General features: G+C 41.3%; 1 protein-coding gene across 1 annotated transcript in view; it reads left to right on the forward strand.

Annotated features, from left to right (window-relative positions):
- LOC132392511 (adenylate cyclase type 10-like) overlaps window positions 1–21687 on the forward strand; it is a 133170-nt gene that overhangs the window by 18782 nt on the left and 92701 nt on the right. Inside the window, exons 3-11 of the mRNA XM_059966463.1 lie at window positions 251–289; window positions 384–527; window positions 2730–2935; window positions 3513–3609; window positions 3692–3780; window positions 10040–10231; window positions 11205–11323; window positions 13212–13288; window positions 16592–16781. Coding sequence (XP_059822446.1) covers window positions 251–289; window positions 384–527; window positions 2730–2935; window positions 3513–3609; window positions 3692–3780; window positions 10040–10231; window positions 11205–11323; window positions 13212–13288; window positions 16592–16781 — 1153 coding nt within the window. The remainder of the gene's footprint in view (window positions 1–250; window positions 290–383; window positions 528–2729; window positions 2936–3512; window positions 3610–3691; window positions 3781–10039; window positions 10232–11204; window positions 11324–13211; window positions 13289–16591; window positions 16782–21687) is intronic.

Raw genomic sequence — 21687 nt, forward strand, 5'->3', positions numbered from 1 at the left:
ATACGTCTTTGGACTGGGAGAGGAAACCGGAGCACCCAGAGGAAACCCGTGCAGTCACAAGGAGAATGTACAAACTCCTTACAGACAGCAGCAGAAATAGAACCCGGATCACAGGCGCTGTAAACCATTTTGCTGACTACTACGCTACCATTCCATAAGGAAGGAACAGTGTGGTGATGTGGCTGTTTCATTTTAATTCTCACTTAAGTAATAATTACACATAATTCTTATTTCCCCCAATGACTTTTAGATATTCTTCAAGCAGGAGGAGATATTGTAAACTATGCAGGTAAGAAATTGCAAATTATCATAAATTTGTAACTTGTGGTTATTTTGGATGGCACCAGTTTTAGTGTGAGTATGATCATTTTGTTCCCTCACAGGTGATGCACTGCTGGCATTGTGGAGAGAAAGCAGGAAAGTTCTGAGTCAAATACTCACACTGGCTGTAAAATGTAGTCTGAATATCCAAGATAAATGTGACAATAGGGAAACTGAAGTGGGAGTGAAACTCCGAGTAAAAATAGGTAATTGCTAATTATTAAAACTTACCATTTAATGTTAAATTCTAATTTTAATCAATGTATGCTGTGCGGTGGAAGTTGAACATTTCTTTATACTGATAGTGTATCTTTTACTAGTAAACCTGATTTATTACTAAGTATAATTTTGTGCTAATGTGATCATTTGAATGATAAGAGAATAAATTTGAACATCATATCATTACTTAATCAGATGAATGGTTATGTTTTAGCGATGATTATTTAATGAACCACTAATAACTTGCTAATGCTGTTTTTATGGGTGATGTGAAGATTTGCCTCTACCAAAGGAGGTGTAAGGTGCTTCTTCCCTCTTATTGCCTGCAGGTCACCCTTAAACAAGGTGTAGCATCTGCTTAGCTCCTCTTCCCACCCCCCACCCGATCAATGTCACATGAAGCCACGGGAGGAGGTGGTGCAGGTCAGAAGTCCTGGTTATGCGACAGCTGATGCCAGGCAGACAATCTCTGAAGAGTATTGATAATGGCTGGGGTCGCTCATCTTGTAAAGACGCTGCCCAGAAGAAGGCAATAGCAAGCTATTTCTGTAGAAAATTTGCCAAGAACAATCATGGTGATGGAAAGTCAAACATCACCCACGTCATATGACATGGCACATAATGAATGAATACCTATTTCGTCAATGATGAGGTTTTTGACAAACCTTGTGACATTTTAACTCATTCCTCTCTTCCATGCTGGACAAAGCTATTTGGAAGCCATGAATCTATATAGGACACATTCATCAACATATTTCTCCATTCATTTTTGCTATTCAGTGATCCATAGTAAGTCCCCAAATGCATAATGGTTATTCACTTCCTAAAATCTATATTTTGTATCGTGTGGCCAAGTGGCTAAGGCATTGGACTAGTGATCTGAAGGTCGTGAGTTCGAGCCACAGCCAAGGCAGCGTGTTGTGTCCTTGAGCAAGGCACTTAACCACACATCCACACATCACTACAGTCCACCCAGCTGAAAATGGGTACCGGCAAAATGCTGGGGGTTAACCTCGCGATAGACTGGTGTCCTATCCGGGGGGTGGGGGAGTCTCGTACTCTCAGTCGCTTCACGCCATGGAAGCCGGCATAAGCACCGGCCTGATGAGCCAATAAGGCTCGGGACGGACTTTAACTTTTAACTTTAAAATCTATATTAGCTCTGCCTCCTTAATTGTCTTGTGGCTTCTACTGTATTCTTTCTAGTAGTTACCATAAAGGCCTTTCTCTTAACGCATAACTTTTAGGCAGCTGTAACACATTGAGCATATTGTACATTATGTGTTGTTATACTTGCTCTTATGCCAAGGTGAGCCTACTTTCTGGGGGGAGGAGCAACACCTTGCTTTCTATTTGGGTGGCCACCAATATCAACTTCTCCTTCTGGTAAAAAAGTTCTCCCTTCCTTCCTCTATTCCCCACTCTGCCTTTTACCTCTTCTTACGTGTCTAACATCTCCCTCTGCGTCCCCTCCAAATTCCTCTTCTCCTATGGTCCACGCCACTCTCCTGTCAGATTCCATCCTCTCCAACCCTTTACTTTTCCCACCCACCTGGCTTCACCTATCACCTTCTAGCTATCCCTCTTCCCCTCCACCCACCTTTTTATTTTTGCATCTTCCCCCTTCCTTCACAACTTTTTTCATTTCCATAGATAATACCTAAAACGCTGAGTTACTCCACTGTTTTGATACTTTTTTTTTAATGTATCGCCACAGCAGCCTTATTTTAATGAAGATTTATTATTTCTTAGAATCTTTTTCTGTCTCTTTTAAAATTCCTTGTACAGTACTACATGACATATAAAATAGGAAGCAAAAACGCACACAAAGCATGGGGGATCTAAATCCAAATAACTGGCAGGTAGTGGGTGAAAAGAGAGAAACACATGACATATTTCTGTGGTGCCCACAGGACTACTTACTGAAAAACATATGTATCTGAGAACCCAGAGAGGAGGAGACCACTGTACTCAGTTTGGTAACAGGAGGTTACCTCCAGGAGATGGACTCTGCCCTACAAAGTATATAAAAATGGTGTGGATATATGGGACTCTTTGATATTGTGAATTCAAGGATGCCCTGTTGTTATTAATAGTAAAGGAGAGAAATGTGACATCACGATGTTAGCAAATTGTAAAGCTTTGATGATAAGTTTAAGTTCTTAAATCAGTGGACACTCTCTTTACAGGTATTTCAGCAGGGAAACTGTCCAAAGTGGTAATGGGAGATGAAGAATCTCGTTATTATGCATTAATTGGTCGAGCAATAGATGAAGTCCGGAAAGCTGAGGGACTTGCTTCAGCCAATACTGTTATTTTATCCCCAAATGCATGGGAACTGTGTGACAGAAGCAATCTCGTCGTTGAAAAGATAGAAAATGAAAGAGCCGTAAGGGTAAATCCAATATTTTCATTTTTTGTTTGTCCTTGTATTGACCTTGATATCATTGGTCATTAATATTTGTTATATATTTGAAATAGATATTATTCTTCAATTGAATAAATTGTTCCTAGTAACTTTTTAAAACTTGTATTGCAATAATTTCTGTTTTCCCATCCATTTTTGATGGTAGACTAGGTGAGGTGTTCTGTATTTACAGATATAATTTTTTTGTTGTAAATTGTTAAATATGATTTCTGAATTAAATGAATGTGATCATTGTTAGTCCCGTTTCAAATACTGACATTTTCACTGTTGTATCCAAAAGTCTATTTTTTAAATTTTCACATTGATAAAGATTTGTATTATTTATACCTGTTAAACATAAGCTTAGCAATAATGATGTTGGCAATATAGAATCATAGAAAATTACAACACAGGAATAGACTATTTGGCCCATCTAGTCCATGCTGATCCCTTTAAACTGACTACTCCCATTGACACAACAATTCTAACTTCATAGAAAAATCATTTATTGTTTATCACAAAACAAATTATTCATTTATCTTAAAGAATATGTTTTGCAATGCAGGTACGATACATTAAGAGAAATCCTCAATTTTCAGTTGAAAAGTATGTAAATAAACAAGGAACTCATTTGGAATTTCAAGAAGTTGGTGTGAATATAAGTACGTTAATTTTATTGCTGAGTTTTCATCGTTGGCCACCTGTTACGCGGTCATAAAAAACTGACTTTGCATTCATTTTCAGATGCGACAAGGAAAACAGCGAGATTATTGCCAAATCCACAACTCGAAGCAGTTCTCCGTAAATATCTCCTGAAAACAGTTTTACTAAAGGTATGAAATAGCAACATTTTTATTTATCAATGGACTTTTCATGTCTGATTGTCAATGTATTATCACCTTAAGGTGTTTGGCAACTGGTGGGTTCCTAATGTGTAGTTTGTGAAAAGTTGTTTCAGCTTTGTGTGAATATGAATATTGTTTGAAATTCTAATCTGTGTTTTTGATGTGAATAATGCCATTGTGTTTACTTCAATTACAAACCTTCTGAGTATATTACTTCTCTTCTTACTACCCCATTATGTCACAGACATTTGAGGCAGCAATGAAGGCCCTCCATCTCTGGCAGTATTCAGGGCTTCCTTCATTGTGTCAGTAGCTTCCTCTCGGTTTTCACTACTGTCAGTCATGCAAGTCCTGGGTGGAGATTCAGGAATACCATTGCACTCAGATGCAGAAGGATTCTTCATTACTGTTTCTGTAACAATTGTGTTTTAGCAGTCAGGCTTGTTAACCCTGAGCTAAGCCCTTGAAACTGATTGACCAGTGGACCACTCTTAGTCTGGCCTCTACCCTTTGACCTATTTGGCGTGGGTGACCATACTGAAGCACCAAAGAATTAAAGCCCTAACTCCAACCAACAAGCTCTATGGTCATTGAGGCACGCAGGCCTGCAAACCCCTAGAAAAAGTTTGTAGTCCTCTTGGAGATAGTACATGACACTTACTCCTATGCTAATCAGGATGTCTCGTGACAGAATAATGGGCCTAGGTTTATATACAGTAATGTAGGTTTAAGATACTGCTGGTGAAGCCAAGTGACTACTTATCAGTGACAAACAAAACTACTAAAAACTTTACTAATAATACTTTATTAATTTCAGGACGTTTACTCAGCTCTGCGCTGAATTGAGGCTGTGTTTCTTGCTCTGGCTGCAGTGATGCCAGGCTTTGTGTCTTTAGTAATCCAGTTCTGAATGCTATTTACTTTCTTTTATTGTTTGCACAATTATTTTGTCTCTCTCTTTCTCTCTCTCTGCACACTGGGTGTTTGTCAGTCTTCTCTTTTTAATGGGTACTGTTGGATCTCATTGTTTTGTGGCTGCCTGTAAGCTGATGAATCTCAAGATTGTATAATGTATACATACTTTGATAGTAAATATGCTTAGAACTTTAAATATTACAACTGCTAAATATCTGAGGTGTATTTAGCAATAGCACATGGCCATTGCTGTTCTGAAACATGTCTGTTAACTAGAAAACAAGAATGTTTGCATACTTTTGGTTTTGGTCCAGACATTGTTTGGGAACAGTTGCCTGAAAGCTGGCAAATTTGTCCTTGAGTCTTCAGCATAGGGAGCTTGTTGTTCCAGAGTGCAGTCAATGAAATACTCAACACCTTTTTGCTAACCCCAAAAAGTAGATATTTAACTTGTTAAATGAATTTAAAGACTCTTGCACATAACCATAAAGATTGTCAGGATATTTTAATTCGTCAATGTTCAAGGAAAACAGTAGGTGACTCAAAGTTTCAAAGTACATTTATTATCAAAGTATGTATGCAGTATACAACCCTGAGTCTTGAATTCCCCAGAGGGCCATGAAATGAAGAAAACTGTGGAACACATGAAGCACAAGAAAAAACAAAACATACAAACAACAAAAAAATGAGCAAAAAATCACAGAATATAAAACACAAAATTGAAAGCGTCCAGCCACATTCAGTTCAGCTCAGTGTTTGTTACTTGCTGGCTGCCCTGATTCAAAATCACCCAAAATAGCAACAAAAGAAAAGAGTGACCAGACACGCATCACAGTATGAAATCCACAAACAGCATTGATGAAACCTTGCAAGAGACCCAGTACTCTGGCATCATTCTCCGAGGAGTGAGTGAGAGAGAGAGAGACTGACTTCAAGCAGCAGGGAGCTGAAGTTATCTCTGCCCTCTGTCTAATGGGGACCCACTGCAGGGTTGAATAAGAAACACAAAGTATGCTGCAGATGCTGTGGTCAAATCAACACATACAAACACACTGGAGGAACTCAGCAGGTCGGGCAGCATCTGTGGAAATGAGCAGTCAACGCTTCGGTCAACAAGTTCGTTTGACTGCTGGTTTTCACGGATGCTGCCTGACCTGCTGAGTTCCTCCAGCATGCCTGTAAGAGTTGAATAAGGACAGAGAATACAAATCTAAGCAATTGAAAGGAACCAGGAAGAATGGAACAAGGTCTGCAGTATGATTCAGATCAGTGATAGATTGTTGTTTCCCTCCTACATCTCCTTTTCAGAATGAACTATTGCCGAGTCGTAGGCAGAACACATTGGTAGATCTCAGCACTCTAGAAATGTTCTGTTCTCAAAGGAGACATCACTAACTGCTGCTGTGAGACCCTCATGTCAAGCTCCTGACATCACAACTGGCCCCTGTTTGACCAACTTCCAAAGATAGTAACTATGGAGCAAATAAATCACTCAGAAATATAGGACGCTTGTCTATAGGAGGATCAGGTCATAGGTGCAAACTCCTGATGCTCAGACTGAAAAACATTGCATCTAGTCATTATCTGATTAAAACAAAACAATCATTTGTCATAGTTAGAGAAAAATACAGCACAGAGGCAGGACCTTTGGCCCATCTAGCCTGTGCCGATCTATTTAAGTTGCAAACTCTCACCAACCTGCACCGAGATCACACCACTCCATAACCCTGCCATCCAAACTCCTCTTAAACATTGAAATCGAGCTGGCATGCACCATTTGTGCTGGGGGCTTGTTCCACCCTCTGACGAAAGAAGTTTCCCCTCATGTTTCCCTTAAGCTTATCACTTTTTGCCCTTAACTCATGACCTCTATTTGTAGTCCCACCCAACTTCAGTGGAAAAAGCCTGCTTGCATTTGCCCTATCTGTACTGCTCATAATTTTGTATATTTCTACTAAATTTCATCTCAATTTTAAATGTTCCAAGGAATAAAGTCCTAATACATAGAATACAGCCAAAATGTTTATGAATCAAAAATGTATCTGTTTCCTTTTTAAATACATCCAAATTCTAGCCTCCACGACCACCTTTGGGAAGCAATCTGGAAATTTGTCATTCCTGGAGAAGATCTTTCCATGCCATCCGATTTCTTATAACCATCAGATCTTTTTTGAGCTTCATCAGCTGGGGGAAACATCTGAATATCTGCCCATCTTTTGAAACTTGCATGTTCAATATAATTGAGCTCTTTTTTTTCTAAATTCTGAAGTACAGATTGATTTATTCACAAAAATGGGACACTGATCTCATAAGGTGTTCATTTTCAGAAACGAGCATTTCCTACAACAAAGTATACCAAAGCCATGTATCTGTTTTCTATCTATACTGTATTTTGTGTTGCGTGTTTATTATGGTGGTGAGTCACGTGGGTTGGGGCATGGTAGAAGAAAAGAGTTTAGTTATGTGTTCATGCTTTGTCTTTGGGGGTATCAGTCTAGTTTTTGGTAGAACTTAGTTATGTTGAAGAAAGCTTATGTACATTTTATATGCTGAGACTTTTTGATATCGCTAATTTTGGTTTCATTAGCCTTTATTGCTTCAAGATTGTTTGCTTTGCTAGCTTAATAAGAGATTAAACATATTCTTTGGCTTTGAAGCCTTGTTATTGGATTGGAGAGCGCGCCGTACAGAATTGACCTCCTCACCCCTCCCGCCATTTAGGTTCTAAGTAGTGTTGGTTTGATTGAATAGCTGCTACAAATGATATTGCAAAGGATTGACAGCTTCTTGCTCTCAGACCACTCTGACTGATACTGAAGGCAATTCTGACACCTTATCTCAAGGATCCCTGTCATTAGTCACTGGTCAGAATATGATCAAAACAAAACTTCCCTGTGGATCAACAGTTTGAGGTTTAATTATTAGGCACATCTTGTTAATAATCAATTGTACTTGACAAGCCTATTTATCAGTGGTCACATTTCAACAGGCTGTTTTGCAATCCTGCAGTCTTTGCTTTGGGAATGAGCTTATGGCTCCATTCATCTCTTCTACCATTAGCTATTCATGCCCGGAGAGCAACACACACAAAATGCTGGAGGAACTCAGCAAGCCAGGCTGCATCTTATGGAAAAGGTTATAGTTGATATTTCGGATAGAGACCCTGCGGTTGTTTGGATTTCCAGCATCTGCTGATTTTCTCTTGTTTATGCCTGGAGAGAATGAGTCAATTAATTCTTTTAGCTGCAGTACATCTCCACCTAAGCTAGAGAGCATGCAGAAGGATGTTGGTGGAATTGGAGGGTTTGAGTCATAAGGGGAACTGGTTAGGTTGCCAAGCAGGATAAAATCTGCAGATGCTAAAAATCCAAGCAACACATACAAAATGCTGGAGAAACTCAGCAGGCCGGCAGACCCTGGATAGGCTGGGTGTGGAGGAGATTAAGAGATGATCTTATGGAGGTTTATAAAATTATGAGGGCATGATTTGGGTATTTAGTCAGTCTTCCTCCCAGGCTATGCGAGTCTAAAACTTAGGCATAGCTTTTAGGTGAGAGGGATAATATTTTCCATATAAAGAATGATGGGTATGCAAAACAGTTGCAAAGGCGGTGCTGGAACAAGGACAATTATGATGTTTAAACAATGTTTGAATGGGTACGTGGATAGGAAGGGTTAGATTAATGCATCTCGGGAAGACTTTTCATCACATATCCTAGATATAGGAACAGGATTCGACCATTTGGGCAATCAAGTCTGCTCCACTATTTCATCATAATTCATTAATTTTTCGTCTCAGCCCCAGTCTCCTGCTTTCTCCCCGTATCCCTCATGCCCTGACTAATCAAGAATCTATTAACCTCTACCTTAAATGTACCTAATGACTTGGCCTCCTGATCATTGACGGAATGCCTAATTTGATAAAAGCCCAACAAAAATTACTCAGAAGATATGTTATTGTCGGACATTGGTTTCAGTGGTATCAGATGAATGAATGTTACCCCTGAATATCCTCACTGTTCTACAAGTGGCTGCATTTTAAAGGTTCATTTTAATGTATGCAGTATACAACCTGAAATTCTTACTCTTCACAGCTATTGGATTTATCAGAAATAGATTCAGGGTAAAGTTTCATTGAGCTTTCCCCCCCAACTTAAAAACTGTTTCTCAATGAAAACCACTTTACTTCTGTAGCATGTTACTTTTAATGCAGTCAATACAAGTTCTTTTCAATTCCATGAAGCAAGACTCAAATATTTTATCTGAAAGCTCATCAAATCTTTTTACCATGCTTTCAAAATAAAAGCTACCTAATATAAAAATGCTTTACATCACATTGCTGTGAGTATTTCTTTTTTTAAAATTTAGATAAATTTGGCCCGCTGCTCCATTCTCTCTACACCTATAACTGTGTGGCTAGCCACAACTCAAGTACCATCCATAAATTTGCTGATGATTCAACTACTGTCAGCAAAAATTCAATCGGTGATGAGAAGGCGTACAGGAATGAGATGTGCCAGCCACTAGGGTGGCGTAACAACAATAACCCTGAACTCAACATTAATAAGACAAAAGAACTGATTGTGGACTTCAGGAAGGGTTAAATGAGGGACACCCGCCAGTCTTCATAGTGGGATCACAAGTGGAAAGATTAGGAATTTCTAGCTCCTGGATGTCAGTATCTCTGTGGATCTATCCTGGGCCCAACATAGCAATGTAGTTACAAAGAAGGCATGGCAGTGGCTATATTTCATGAGGAGTTTGAGGAGATTTGCTATGTCACCAAGCACACTCAAATTTCTACAGATGTACTGTGAAGAGTATTCTAACTGACTGCATCACTGTCCGGTATTAGGGTTGGGGGGAACTACTGCACGGGATCAAAATAAACTGAAAAGCATTGTAAACTTAAATCAGCTCCATCGTGTGCACCAGCCTTTGTAGTATCTGGGACATCTTCAAGGAGCAATGCCTCAAAAAGGGCAGCATCTATCATTAAGGACCCCCAGCACCGAGGACATGCCCTGTTCTCATTGCTACCATCCGGGAAGAGGTACAGGAGCCTGACAGTACACATTCAATGATTCAGGAACAGCTTCTTTCCCTCTGCAATCCGGTTTCTGAATGAATATTGATCCCATGAACACTACCTCACTAATTTTTATTTTTACTTTGGCACTATTTATTTAATTTAACTGTTTAAAATATATTAACTGTAATTCATGTTTTTGTATTGTTATAATTGATGTATTGCATTGTATTCCTGCTGCAATGACATTAAGTTTCACAACAAATACCGGTGATAGTGAACCTGATTCTGATTCTGACTTAGATCGATGATGCAGTCCCTTTGGAATATTTGTCCGAAATGCGACCAGCGACCGTGGTGTTTGTGAACCTGCAGTTTGTGGAGAATGCAACCATGTATTATCAATGCCAATCCATTCAGGCTTGTTGTATTAGAATTAACAATGAATTCAGAAATTATCAGGGCAGAATAAATAAGGTCTTTATGTTTGACAAAGTAAGTGAAGTCAAAGTTTTGTTTGTTGTTTGTGAAAGTACATGTAGGAGTAGATGAATGAAGAACATATTTGCAGCAGCCTCACTGTTGTAAGAACATTAGAGACATCATTCCCAAGGAAAGCATTAGTTAAGGATTCTTCATTACAAGAAAGGGGCGCAATCAGAACAAAAAGTTGAAAAATTGTAGAACAAAGTAACCACCAGATGGCACTAATACCTGCAACTTTCCTTAAAAGACTGTAATGGGTAATACTGCGATGTGTGTCCCTCACAACTTAATAAATAAAGCATACAGTGATATGATAGAGATAGACAATAATTCTCAGTTTGTCAAGATGCTTGTCCCATTTTTACCTGAAACAGTTTGTTGAAAGCAGAAAATACCCTGAAGATGTGTAACTTTTCCCTTTGGATGTTCAGTGCTTACTGCCTATTACTTAACCCTGAGTTCCCTCTTCCTTCCCGTTCTCCTAGGGCCTGCTCTCCTCTCCTATCAGATTCTTTCTTCTCCAGCCATTGACTTTGCCCACCCACCTGGCTTCACCTCTCATCTTCCAAAGTAAGCAGATGATCAAAGCTCGCCCAAAATTCTCTAGCAGCGAAGCTGTTTCAGCATAAAAAATTAAACAAATATCCAGCTCATCTGGTGCGTAGACACTGCTTGAGTAAATGAAAAGGCCTTCAGTACCTTTCACAATCACACCATCAAAGCAAACTAATTGGAATTCCTTTTGTATATTGACTTTCTACGATAGCAACTGTGTTGTGATTTATAATTTGCATGTTAATGCTTTACTCAGGACAGAGATGGGCAATGAGTGATTGTTGGGAGTGTTTAAAATCCGTATTTATCTCAATAACCTCATAAATCTCAAAAGTGTACCGTTCTCCACTGCAGGTCAGTTGTTAAAACTGTGTTTAAATTTGAGGGTAACATCTGTGTATCTAACAGCTGTGCCATTTTTTTTCAGGGATGTACTTTTCTTTGTATTTTTGGTCTTCCCGGTGACAAAGGGGAAGATGAATGTGGAAACGCTTTACAGTGCTCACACAATGTTCGTGAATTCTGTAATAAACTGAGATATGTCAGGTAAGCGATTAAATTGTTTAGATATATTAGAAAAGATTCCAGCTGCAAATTTTGTTAATCTGTGATAATTAATATAGGTGAGGTGGAGTCATAGTAACAGTGCGGTAGGTGGAGAGAAGTTGGAGATAAATCAGATTTAGGTACAGATTTATTTATCATGTGTACATCAAAACGTATAATGCAATACACCTCAGGATGTGCTGGGGACAGCCCATGAGTGTCTCCACTAAAATAGCAGGCCCACCGTGTTCAGCAGAACAACGCAAGCAGCAACAACAACAAAAACAACATCAGCGAAACAACTTGTCTTTTTCCCACCCATAGACAGGCCTTCACACCCAGGACAGGCCACCTCCAGGCCTTCATTCCATGCCCTTCACTCTCAGACTCACATTCTCAGGCCTCCAATGTCCAGTCCCAGGCTGAGACTCACAGACGTGCAGATTTCAGGTCTGTGACCAGACAGACCAACCCAGGGACTTCAACCTGTGGACTCACCAACTTCAGACTTTGACCTTTGGGCACTTACCTCCAGATTACACTGGCCCCTCTAGATGTCAATTGTGACTTTGTCCTTCAGGTCTCAGCCGCAGGACTGATACCTTGACCCTTGGGCCTCACCCTCTGGACTTGCATGGACCTCTGACCCCAGGAGGGAACACCGGTCCTCATGCCTTCTGCCTGCATGGGCCTCCAACCCAGGATTTGCCAACCTGGTCTCCGTCATCAGAGCCTGACAACCCAACCTCCATTATCGTTGTCCTTTGACTGCTCCGACTGGACTACAAACACCAGCTCCTACCTCTGCCTCTTCATTTACTGTGCTTGACCGCTAACTCGCCCTATCTCTGTCTCAAACCACTATCCTGACCCCAAACTTGCCAGGTTATCCACAAAAAAAATCCCTACAAACCTAAAAAGACAGCTATGTCTGAGCCAGGACCTTGACAGACAATGCAGCTCAGCACCATGTTGATCAGAAGAATCAAACAAGTTCAGCAGTCAAAGGTGTGCTAGGGAACATGGGAGGGCTGTCAGGCTCAGTGCATTTACTTTCAGCGTAGAATATGATTCAGCACTTGAAATGATGATGATATCGCAATTGTGGGAGCAAGCCTCTGTTTCAGACATGACAGCAGGGTTTTAGAAATTTTTGGAATAACATTAGGATTTCAGGTGAGAGAGCTGAGAATACAAGAAGAGTACTCATTACAGAGAATATCATATCTGTCCTTACAGAGAATATCCTGAAGGGATCATCCAATGAGGCCACATGGGTAGAACTTAGGAATAAGAGAGGGGTAGTAGCTCTACTGGGGATGGTGGTGTGATGATACATTTCTACCAAGGGAGTCAGTCTACCAAGGCACTCCTTCCCTCCACTGGCCTGTGGGTGTAGCACCTGCTTATCCCCCTTATCAGGGTTACATGAAGCCAAAGGAGCAGGCGGTAGATGGTCGTATAAGCAGCTGGTGCATATCACAAGTCCTGCGTATGCGACCACTGACACATAGAACATAGAACAATACAGCACAGTACAGGCCCTTCGGCCCACAATGTTGTGCCGACCCTTAAACCCTGCCTCCCATATAACACCCCCCCCCCCACCTTAAATTCCTCCATATACCTGTCTGGTAGTCTCTTAAGTTTCACTAGTGTATCTGCCTCCACCACTGACTCAGGCAGTGCATTCCACGCACCAACCACTCTCTGAGTGAAAAACCTTCCTCTAATATCCCCCTTGAACTTCCCACCCCTTACCTTAAAGCCATGTCCTCTTGTACTGAGCAGTGGTGCCCTGGGGAAGAGGAAAAATCTGCATGGATGAGGGCAGAGGGACCCGATTTTGTGGAGAACAACTCTAAGATTATATTTTCTCATATTTCAGTGTAGCATCTATTGGTGTAGCAAGTGGCCCTTTATTCTGTGGTGTAGTTGGTCATCCTCTACGTCATGAATATACAGGTAAACAGAAAATTTGTATAAAATATCTAAACGATGTAGATTTTGTTTATATTTTCTTGTTTTAAGTATTGTAATCCCACATCTATATGTAAAACAGATTATCCTATGTTTTAAAAAAAATCAAACACTGTATTGCACTAAAATATCCTGTGATTCTATCTGGACATGCATCAGGAAATATGAGTTGAAAAGTATAAATTGAGACAAAATTTATTGTATCTTTTTCACTTTGTTTGTTTACACTCTCACACTCTTATTGGGTAGTCAATACTGAAGGGCAAAATTCCTTCATCCTGTTAATGCAGGGGTCGCCTGCAGACTCATTCTCTGCTCTGGGCACAGGAGTGGCAGATAGGATTTGCTCCAGAGAAGTGTGAGTTAATGCATTTGGGGAAGGCAAACAATGCAAAGGAATACATGATAAATGCATGACCTCCCAGTGGCCACACATTTCAATTCCACGTCCCATTCCCATTCTGATATGTCAATCCATGGCCTCCTCTACTGTCAAGATGAAGCCACACTCAGGTTGGAGGAACACCTTATATACCGTCTGGGTAGCCTCCAACCTGATGGCATGAATATTGACGTCTCTAACTTCCGTTAATGCCCCTCCTCCCCTTCTTACCCCATCCCTGATTTATTTTTATATTCTCCCCCTCCCCCTATTTTTCTCTCTCTGTCCAGCACTCTCCATCTCCCTCTGCTGCTCCCCTCCCCCTTTTTTTCTCCCTAGGCCTCCTGTCCCATGATCCTTTCCCTTCTCCAGCTCTGTATCCCTTCTGCCAATCACCTTCCTCGCTCTTGGCTTCACCCCACCCCCTCCAGTCTTCTCCTATCATTTCGCATTTCCCCCTCCTACTTTCAAATCTCTTACTATCTTTTCTTTCAGTTAGTCCTGACGAAGGGTCTCGGCCTGAAACGTCAACAGTGGTTTTTCCTATAGATGCTGCCTGGCCTGCTGTGTTCCACCAGCATTTTGTGTGTGTTACATGATAAATGACACCTGTAGCACGCCACAGACCCCGAAGCGACATTAGGTTGTGTAGATGGATAGAGAGTTTAAAAGAAACGAACGGGGTCAGTCAGCACATTTTGTGTGCCACAGTTTTCAAGAAGACGTTGGATAGCATGTGATTAGGTACTTGAAAAGATCTAATAATAAGAAGTTAGGTGTGAGTGGGCCAGTGTTAGTGGGGAGTTGAGGCTTTGGCAAGGAGAGGCAAAGGTAATAGGTAGTTTTTCTTTGTTATTTATTCTTTCTTTCTTGAACATTTATAGAAGTGGAAATGCCAGGCAAGGTAGTGGACTGCTCTTGTGCAGTGTGGGAGGGCAGGGAAAACTCCTTGTCTTCTACACCTGCACAAAGTGCAGCCACCTGCAGCTAACAAACTGTGTTAAGACGTTGGAGCTGGAACTGGATGAACTCCAGACCATTTGAAAGGCTGAGGGGTTGATGGGCAGGACATACAGGGAGGTAGTCACACTCAGGGTGCAGGACACCGGTGACTGGCAGGAAGGGGAAAGGGGAAAGTCCGTCAGTGCAAAGTACCTCTGTGTCCATTCCTCTCAACAATGGATATACTGCATTGGATACTGAGGGGGGAGGAGGGTGGAATGCCCTAGCAGAGGAAAGCTACAGCAGTCAAATCTTTGGTAATAAGTCTAGTTCTGGATCAGAAGGGAAGGGAGTAGAGGTGAGCTATCGTAATAGGGGAATCCATTGGTTAGCGGAACAGAAAGGAGGCTCTTTGGATGCCAATGAGATTCCCATGTCATATGCTGCCAGGGTAGGGGACATCTTGGAATCTCGGATTGAGTCCACAGCATTCTTAGCGACGCATGTAAAATGCTGGAGTAACTCAGCAGGCCAGGCATCATCTATGGAAAAGAGGAAACAGTTGATGTTTCATGCTGAAACCCTTCATCAAGAGAAGGAACGTTATGTTGAAGTTATATAGAGGTATACAAAATTATGAGGGGTATAGACAGGGTAAATGCAAGCAGGCTTTTTCCACGGGTTGGGTGGAACTACAACCAGAGGTCATGCTCAAGGGAGAAAGGTGAAATGTTTAAGGGGAACATGAGAGGGAACCTCTTCACTCAGAGGATGGTGAGAGTGTGAAATAAGCTGGCAATGCAATGGTGGATGCAGGGTCGATTTTGACATTTAAGAGAAATTTGGATAGGTACATGGATGGGAGAGGATGAGGGGTTATAGTCTGGGTGCAGGATGATGGAATTAGGAAGATTAATGGTTCAGCACATACTAGATGGACCAAAGGGCCTGTTTCTGCATTGTACTGCTCAATGATTGTATGACTGTGATACATTGGTGATACTGTGAAATACAGAGGGATAAAGATGTCTGCAGTGTATGCTAAGAGTACGTGTTTTTCCAATTCAGACTCATGGGCACTAATATTGTACATAAAGGAATAGCACAGACATTCTATTAATTTTTTTATTATTGGGGCAGGTGCAGGTCAGTGGGACTAGGCAGAAAAATGGTTCCGCACAGCCGAGAAAGGCCTGTTTCTGTGTTGTAATGTTCTGTGGTTCTATGAGTGGTCTGCAGCTCAGACAAGAGAAAGAGGAGCACATCATTTCCAGTGCAGAGGATGAGGTCTTGCAGATTTTGCTAAGGAGGACTTGGGTAACACTAAACTGGTGTATTGTCATGTGCTAAAATTTCATGCCATCCATACAAGTCATTTAGTCAGATCAGTGCATTGACACCGTACAAGGGAAAACAATAAAATAATTAATTATGGCTTTGTATGGCAAATGAGACCACAGGAAACTGCAGAGAGTTGTGGATGGTATTCAGCATATCATGAAAACCAACTACCTCTATAGACCTGTTTATTCTTCACACTGCCTAGGTAAAGCAGCCAGTATAATCACAGACAGCACACGAAACTCTGGAGGAAATCACCCCAGTCTTCCCCGGATCTTCTCTCTTGTACTGCCCTCCAATCAGGCAGAAGCTACAAAGCAGCTACCGCCAGGTTCAAGGACAGGTTCTAGTCTATTATATGACTAGTTAATGGTCTCCTTGTATGTATGGTGAACTTCCAACCTCACAGATTGTCTCATTAAGACCTTGCACTTTATTGTCTGCTTCCCCTGCAATTGTGCCACTTTATTCTGCTTTTTGGTTATTGTGTTTCCCTTGTATTACCCTGACGTACTGATGTGGTGAAATGATCTCTATTAATGGCTTACAAAACTAAGTTCTTCACTGTGCTTTGGTATGTGCAACACGTAAAAATTTGATTTATCAATTTACCAATGAAAAAGTTATTGGTCGGAAAGTAAATATAGCAGCACGACTGATGATGACGTATCCTGGCGTGGTTTCCTGTGATGAGGAGACGCATTATCATGCAAAGATGCCATCTTCCTACTTTATTGAACTTCCCAAGCGAGCGATGAAAGGTGTGGCCAATCCAGGGACAGTTTACCAGTACCTGTCCAAGAAACATCAAAAGTAAGTAGTAATTTCTGGCCGCGTACCTGCGCTCCATCTGTCAGAAAAAGTGGGATCTTCCTGTGGCCACCCTCTTCAATTCTACTTCCCATCCCCATTCTGTCATATCAGTCCGTGGCCGCCTCTACTGCCACAATGAAGCCAATACCTTATTCTGTCTGGGCAAGATGGCAAAAACATCGATTTTCTTGAACCTCCAGTAATTACTCCTCCCCCTTCACAATTCCCATTCCCATTTCCCTCTATCACCTCTTCTCATTGCCTGTCCATCACCTCCCTCTGGTGCTCCTCCCCTTTCCCTTTCTTCCACGGTCTTCTGTCTGCTCCTATCCGATTCCCCCTTCTACAGCCCGTTATCTCTTTTACCTGTCAGGTTTCCAGCCCATTACTTCATCCACTCCCTCTCCTGATTTCGCCTCTCACCTAACGCGTACTTCTTTCTCCTTTCCCCCCACCTTCTTGATCTAAATTCACATCTTTTTTCCCAGTCCTGATGAAGGGTCTCAGCGTGAAACAGCAATTGTTAACTGTTTTCCATAGATGCTGCCTTGCCCGCTGAGTTCCTCCAGCATTTTGTGTGTGTTGCTAATAATTTCTAGATTTAAGTATGAAGTTCATTAACCTAAAGGTTAAAAAAAATCTTCATTGTCTTGAGAACAATGAGAAAATCTTCATTGTCTTGGAGTCAAGTTAGGAAAGGGGGAAGTACAACGAGATCTAGGTGTTCTCGTACATCAGTCAATGAAAGCAAGCATGCAGGTACAGCAGACAGTGAAGAAAGCTAATGGCATGCTGGCCTTTATAACAAGAGGAATTGAGTAGAGGAGTAAAGAGGTCCTTCTGCAGCTGTACAGGGCCCTGGTGAGACCCCACCTGGAGTATTGTGTGCAGTGTGGAGTATTGTCTCCAAATTTGAGGAAGGACATTCTTGCTATTGAGGAGTGCAGCGTAGGTTCACAAGGTTAATTCCCGGAATGGCGGGACTGTCATATGTTGAAAGATTGGAGCGACTGGGCTTGTATACACTGGAATTTAGAAGGATGAGAGGGGATCTGATTGAAACATGTAAGATTATTAAGGGATTGAACACACTGGAGGCAGGAAGCATGTTCCCGCTGATGGGTGAGTCGAGAACCAGAGGCCACAGTTTAAGAATAAGGGGTAGGCCATTTAGAACTGAGATGCGGAAAGACTTTTTCACCCATAGAGTGGTGGATATGGGGAATGCTCTGCCCCAGAAGGCAGTGGAGGCCAAGTCTCTGGATGCATTCAAGAGAGAGTTAGATAGAGCTCTTATAGCAGAGTCAAGGGATATGGGGAGAGGGCAGGAACGGGGTACTGATTGTGTATGATCTGCCATGATCACAGTGAATTGCGGTGCTGGCTAGAAGGGCCAAATGGCCTACTCCTGCACCTATTGTCTATTAACTGGAAAATGTATAACAGCTATCTTGCTCAGCCCTATTGACTTCCTGTTTTATATTCTGAGTTTTCACTCTTCTTTTGCCATTTGTGTGATTTGCTGTTTTTGAACATGTGGTTGATGTTTTTCTTTGCATGGTTTCCTTTGTTTGATGGTTAGCTGTGGAAAGATGAATCTCGGGGTTGTATGCTACATACATACTTGTTAGTAAATGTACTTCGAACTTTGAATCCACTGAGTCCCTCCAGCAGATTGCTGCTCCATATTACAATATCTGTCGTCTCTTCTGTCTCTAGCAGCTTGCTTCGTTTCCCCACATCTTCCTACAATATGACAATTACACAAATTTGTACTGTTAAACCCCTAGAAAGTCATTGCTATGTAAGATCAATAATTTCAATGGATAGCTTTTGCTGGAGATTTACAGAAATTATATTAAGCCTGTTCTAAATTACTCAGTATCAAACCGTGCACAAATTTAAAGACCTATTTGACCATGAGTTCGGCTAAGAATCCCTAAATATCTGTAATCTCCATTTTTCACTGGCTGATGGTCATTGAGGTGACCTCCCCAGTTGCGTGACCTCTGATTCTATTATGGTTATTATTCTATAGATATATCGAGTATGCCCACCAGAAAATGTATCTCAGGGTTGTATATGATGACATATATGTACTTTGAACTTTTTTGACCTTTCCTATTTTCTGTCTCAGGTACACATGCTACCAGATGCAAAATCCAAGCGTTTACTAGCTCTTGACTTAACACTTCCTATTAGTTATACTGCACATACCTTAATTCAAACTCATCACTCCTAATCCACTTTGGTTTGTGATTTCCCAAAGCTTTGATTGTAAAATTTTCATCATCCTTGGCCGTGTGTTTTCCATATCTTTGTAGCTTCTGTTAATCCTAGGATTATTTGAAAGCATTGGACCCCTCTACTTTGTGCTTGTGTATCTGTCAATTCCTTCTCTTTACATTGACCGCTATATCATTTGGTTTATGACGTGCCATTTCTTTCACATCAATTCCCCAGCACATTCCCCTTACCCCTACAAGGTCTCACTCACTAGATACATAATTAATGCCCTTTTGGATATTATTATTCTATTTACCCTTTATAGCTTTGAAAAATAAATAACTTCTGTATGCAAAACAAAGCAATCCAAGAAGTACAATAATTCTACAGATACTGCAGCTGCCAAGGAGCTCCAATAAGCCGGGATAAATACTGTTTTTCCATGCTGAGTGTGATTTAGACCATAAGATATAGGAGCAGAATTAGGCCATTTGACCCATCAAGTCTGCTCTGCCGTTTCATTATGGCTGATCCATTCTCCTCTCAGCCCCAGTCTCCTGACTTTTCCTCGTATCTGTTCATGCCCTGACTAATCAAGAATCTGTCAACCTGTGCCTCAAATATACACAGTGACTTGGCCTCCACAGCCACCCTTGGCAACTAATTCCACAGATTCACCACCCTCTGGCAAAAGGAATTCCTCCTCATCGCCTTTCTAAAAGGACACCCTTGAAGCTTCTCCTGTGACCATGGAGGTTTCCTCTGTGTTTTCAACTTCCTTTCCACATTCCAAGGAGGTGCAGATTGAGGCTAATGGACAACTGAAATCAAAATGATTTGTCACTACATTCATGATAAAAAGAGATTACTGGTGGTAAGATTAGGGGTTAAGAAAAAAAAGCAGCAATGCAGAAGCTGGAAATTCTTCTGGCAGTTCCTGGCCTACAGTGCTTGAGAGTCAAAGCCTCTTATGTATTGCTGGAATGTTGTGTTCAGGCATCAGTGGAACTGAAGAACCTAAAATAGCATTGGAATGAATTTGAAAACCTTTCAGAATTAGAAATGTTATTTTGTTATAATTATATGATAATGGCTGACTATTTGTTCATAGTGTAGACAGTGCTTTGTTTTGAAACCATATTTTGCCTCAAGAAAATACGATTAAAATTAACCCCTGTAATAATGTATAAAGTGGCCTAATAATATATGGTGTTGGACCAGAAATGTAATGGTTGAGAGTAAGATGCTACCTAACAACTCAATAATGAAATAAATAAGGATTTGTGTACTTACAGCAGACAATACTGTTTTGGTGTTATCACATGTAATAGAATTCCCCAGTCCATTTGAGATGACCATCCACTTCCACAACCTCATCCATTCAGTAGTGTTTAATTCTGAAAATGTGTCATGCCCCAGTCAATGTCTCTCACACTCCATCAGCCTTCTCATGCACAACCTGGAATGTGTTGGAATTAGTGGGCATGCGTGGTAGTCATATCCTGGTATGATTCCTCTGCAATGACATGATCTGCAATTCCTTCCCAATGTCCTCCCTCATAGCGGGAAGAAATGTCCTCCTTCCTCTCCGTAAGGCCATCGCAGAACTCAACTCACTTGTTCAGCTTTTTTTTTGAATAAAGGAGTTTGTTTGTTTATCTGGGACCAGTTACACCTCTCTTTTAATACCTGCTGACTGATTAGTGGGTGTCAGGGTGGAGATGTGTCTCTACCAAAGGAGGTTTCAGGCACCTTCCCTCCGCTAGCCTGCAGGTCACCCTTAAGCACAGTATAGCATCTGCTTAGCCCTTCCCCCCCCCCCACCCCCAGTCAGGGTCACGTGAAGCCATGGGAGCAGGTGGTGGACGGTCGAATGAGCAGCAGATGCAGATCACGAGTCCTGGATATGTGTCCACTGACATCAGGCAGACAGTCTCCGAAGAGTATTGATAATGGCTGGGGTCACCCATCTTGTAAAGACACTGCCCAGAAGAAGGCAATGGCAAACCACTTCTGTAGAAGAATTTGCCAAGAACAATCATTGCCTTTATGGCACATAATGATAAGGCACTTGGATACAAGTCATGCTGCGATACTGCACTCGTAAAAGCTCAGTTGCCCACTTGTACTCTTGTTATAAAGCAGTATCGTCTGTTACCAGTGCAGAAGTAGTCTTAAAGCAGAACATAGTTCATGTTACAAACGCTGCTCCAATTTTAACGCTCAAAATATTCATCTGCTGGGGACAGGGCATTGACCTGACACATTAACTCTCTCCCTTTCTCCATTGTTAGTGCCTGACCTGTTGAGTACTTCTAACATTCTCTATTTTATCAAAGAAAAGTTGTGTAGCTTTAGTCAATGCTAACAGACTCTGCAATAATTAGAGCTAGTGCGCCTCCAATATTTGCACGGTACTGCAGTAATTTTACGTATTCTATTGTATTGCTACCACAAAAAAAAACAAAATTTAATGACATAAGAGTGATGATAAACCTGACTCTGATATGGGTCTCTATTGTGGATTGAGAATGGGAAGGGGGCAGGGAGAAGGTATCATGGTTGGGGAAAAGGGGAAGGGAGATGGGAGGGGGTGGGAAGCACCAGAGAGACATTCTGTATTCATCAATAAACCAATCATTTGGAATCAAGAGATCTTGCCTGGTGTCTTAGGGCTGGG

Source organism: Hypanus sabinus, chromosome 4 (assembly GCF_030144855.1).
Source record: "Hypanus sabinus isolate sHypSab1 chromosome 4, sHypSab1.hap1, whole genome shotgun sequence".
NCBI lineage: Eukaryota > Metazoa > Chordata > Chondrichthyes > Myliobatiformes > Dasyatidae > Hypanus > Hypanus sabinus.